Source organism: Oncorhynchus clarkii, unplaced genomic scaffold (genome assembly GCF_045791955.1).
Source record: "Oncorhynchus clarkii lewisi isolate Uvic-CL-2024 unplaced genomic scaffold, UVic_Ocla_1.0 unplaced_contig_7008_pilon_pilon, whole genome shotgun sequence".
Lineage (NCBI taxonomy): Eukaryota > Metazoa > Chordata > Actinopteri > Salmoniformes > Salmonidae > Oncorhynchus > Oncorhynchus clarkii.
The window spans coordinates 11,419-13,052 of record NW_027260277.1 but is presented as its reverse complement, the minus strand read 5'-3'; the positions used below and the strand labels follow the sequence as shown (position 1 = coordinate 13,052).

At 39.7% G+C, this 1,634-nt stretch overlaps 1 protein-coding gene across 1 annotated transcript; it reads left to right on the top strand.

Moving 5' to 3' along the window:
• Window positions 1-553: 553 nt before the first annotated feature.
• Window positions 554-1,320, top strand: LOC139401322 (zinc finger protein 79-like; the record flags this gene model as incomplete). The annotated part of the gene is made up of 1 exon (XM_071145651.1): window positions 554-1,320. A coding segment is annotated over one exon (767 nt), but the record flags the coding sequence as incomplete, so codon positions are not given.
• Window positions 1,321-1,634: the final 314 nt, after the last annotated feature.

The window sequence follows — 1,634 nt, the reverse complement described above, 5'->3', positions numbered from 1 at the left end:
CATTATCTATTATTATAGAACTCTGCTCAGCCTATAAACATGACATTATCATAGAGCTCTGTTCAGCCTGTAAACATGACATGATCTATTATTATAGAGCTCTGTTCAGCCTGTAAACATGACATGATCTATTATTATAGAGCTCTGCTCAGCCTGGAGACATGACATTATCTATTATTATAGAGCTCTGTTTGGCCTATAAACATGACATTATCTATTATCATAGAGCTCTGTTCAGCCTGTAAACATGACATGATCTATTATTATAGAGCTCTGTTCAGCCTGTAAACATGACATGATCTATTATTATAGAGCTCTGCTCAGCCTGGAGACATGACATTATCTATTATCATAGAGCTCTGCTCATTCCATGAAAGCAGATTATATTTCAAGCTCTACATTATTATTATTATTATTATAGTAGCCACCAAGTTTTTCTTTAAATGAGGAATCATTTCTGGTTTAAACCTCATAGGTAGACAGTTTTATCATGTGCTGGTTTCATTCGGGTCTCTGATTAGTAGTTAATTAAATGCTATTTTTTTGTCTTTAGCAGGAGAAAGACCAGACACTCACTCTGACAGCAGGAAGAGTCCTTCGGGGGAACCAGACACAGAGACGCCCAAACCAGCGAGACCGCACCACTGCTCCCAGTGTGGAAAGAGTTTTACTAAGTTACGGAATCTAAAAGAGCATGAGAGGACACACACAGGAGAAAAGCCTTTCCAATGCTCCCAGTGTGGAAAGAGTTTTACCGTGTTAACTAACCTGAAAAGGCATGAGAGAATACACACTGGAGAAAAGCCTTACCACTGTTCCCAATGTGAAAAGAGTTTTGCCGTGTTAGTTAACCTGAAAAGACATGAGAGAATACACACAGGAGAAAAGCCTTATCAATGTTCTGTGTGTGGCAAGAGTTTTACCCAGTTAAGGTCCCTGAAAAGGCATGAGAGAGTACACTCTGGAGAGAAGCCTTATCAATGTTCCCATTGTGGAAGGAGTTTTAGGTCGTCTGCAAACATGAAGGAGCATGAGAGGACACACACAGGAGAAAAGCCTTTCCAATGCTCACATTGTGGAAAGAGTTTTACCCATCTAGTGAGCCTGAAAAGACATGAGAGAATGCACACAGGGGAAATGCCCTACCAATGCTCCCATTGTGGAAAGAGTTTTTCCCAATCAGCAAAACTGAAAAGACATAAGAGAATGCACACTGGAGAGAAGCCTTTCAAATGCTCCCATTGTGGAAAGAGTTTTACCCAATCAGGGGGCCTGAAAAAGCATGAGATAAAGAAGAAGCTATGTTCTTTATGTTCTTGACTGAGAATGTGTTTTTGTGAATGACAACTTCAGTAAAACCTAATAAAAATATATATATATTTTTTTTCTTCCAATTTCAATACTTTAATTGAATACAGAGTACCTCGGTTTTTAAGTATACGTTCTCTGTGGATGGAGTGGAGCATTAAATATAGAGTCCTGGACAGAGTCTTGTCCATCAGTCGCTGTGGATGAAGTGGAACATTAAATATAGAGACCTAGACAGAGTCTTGTCCATCAGTCGCTGTGGATGGAGTGGAGCCGAGACACAGCTCCTTGATATGTTGCCTGATCTCCTCTTCAGCTGTGATATA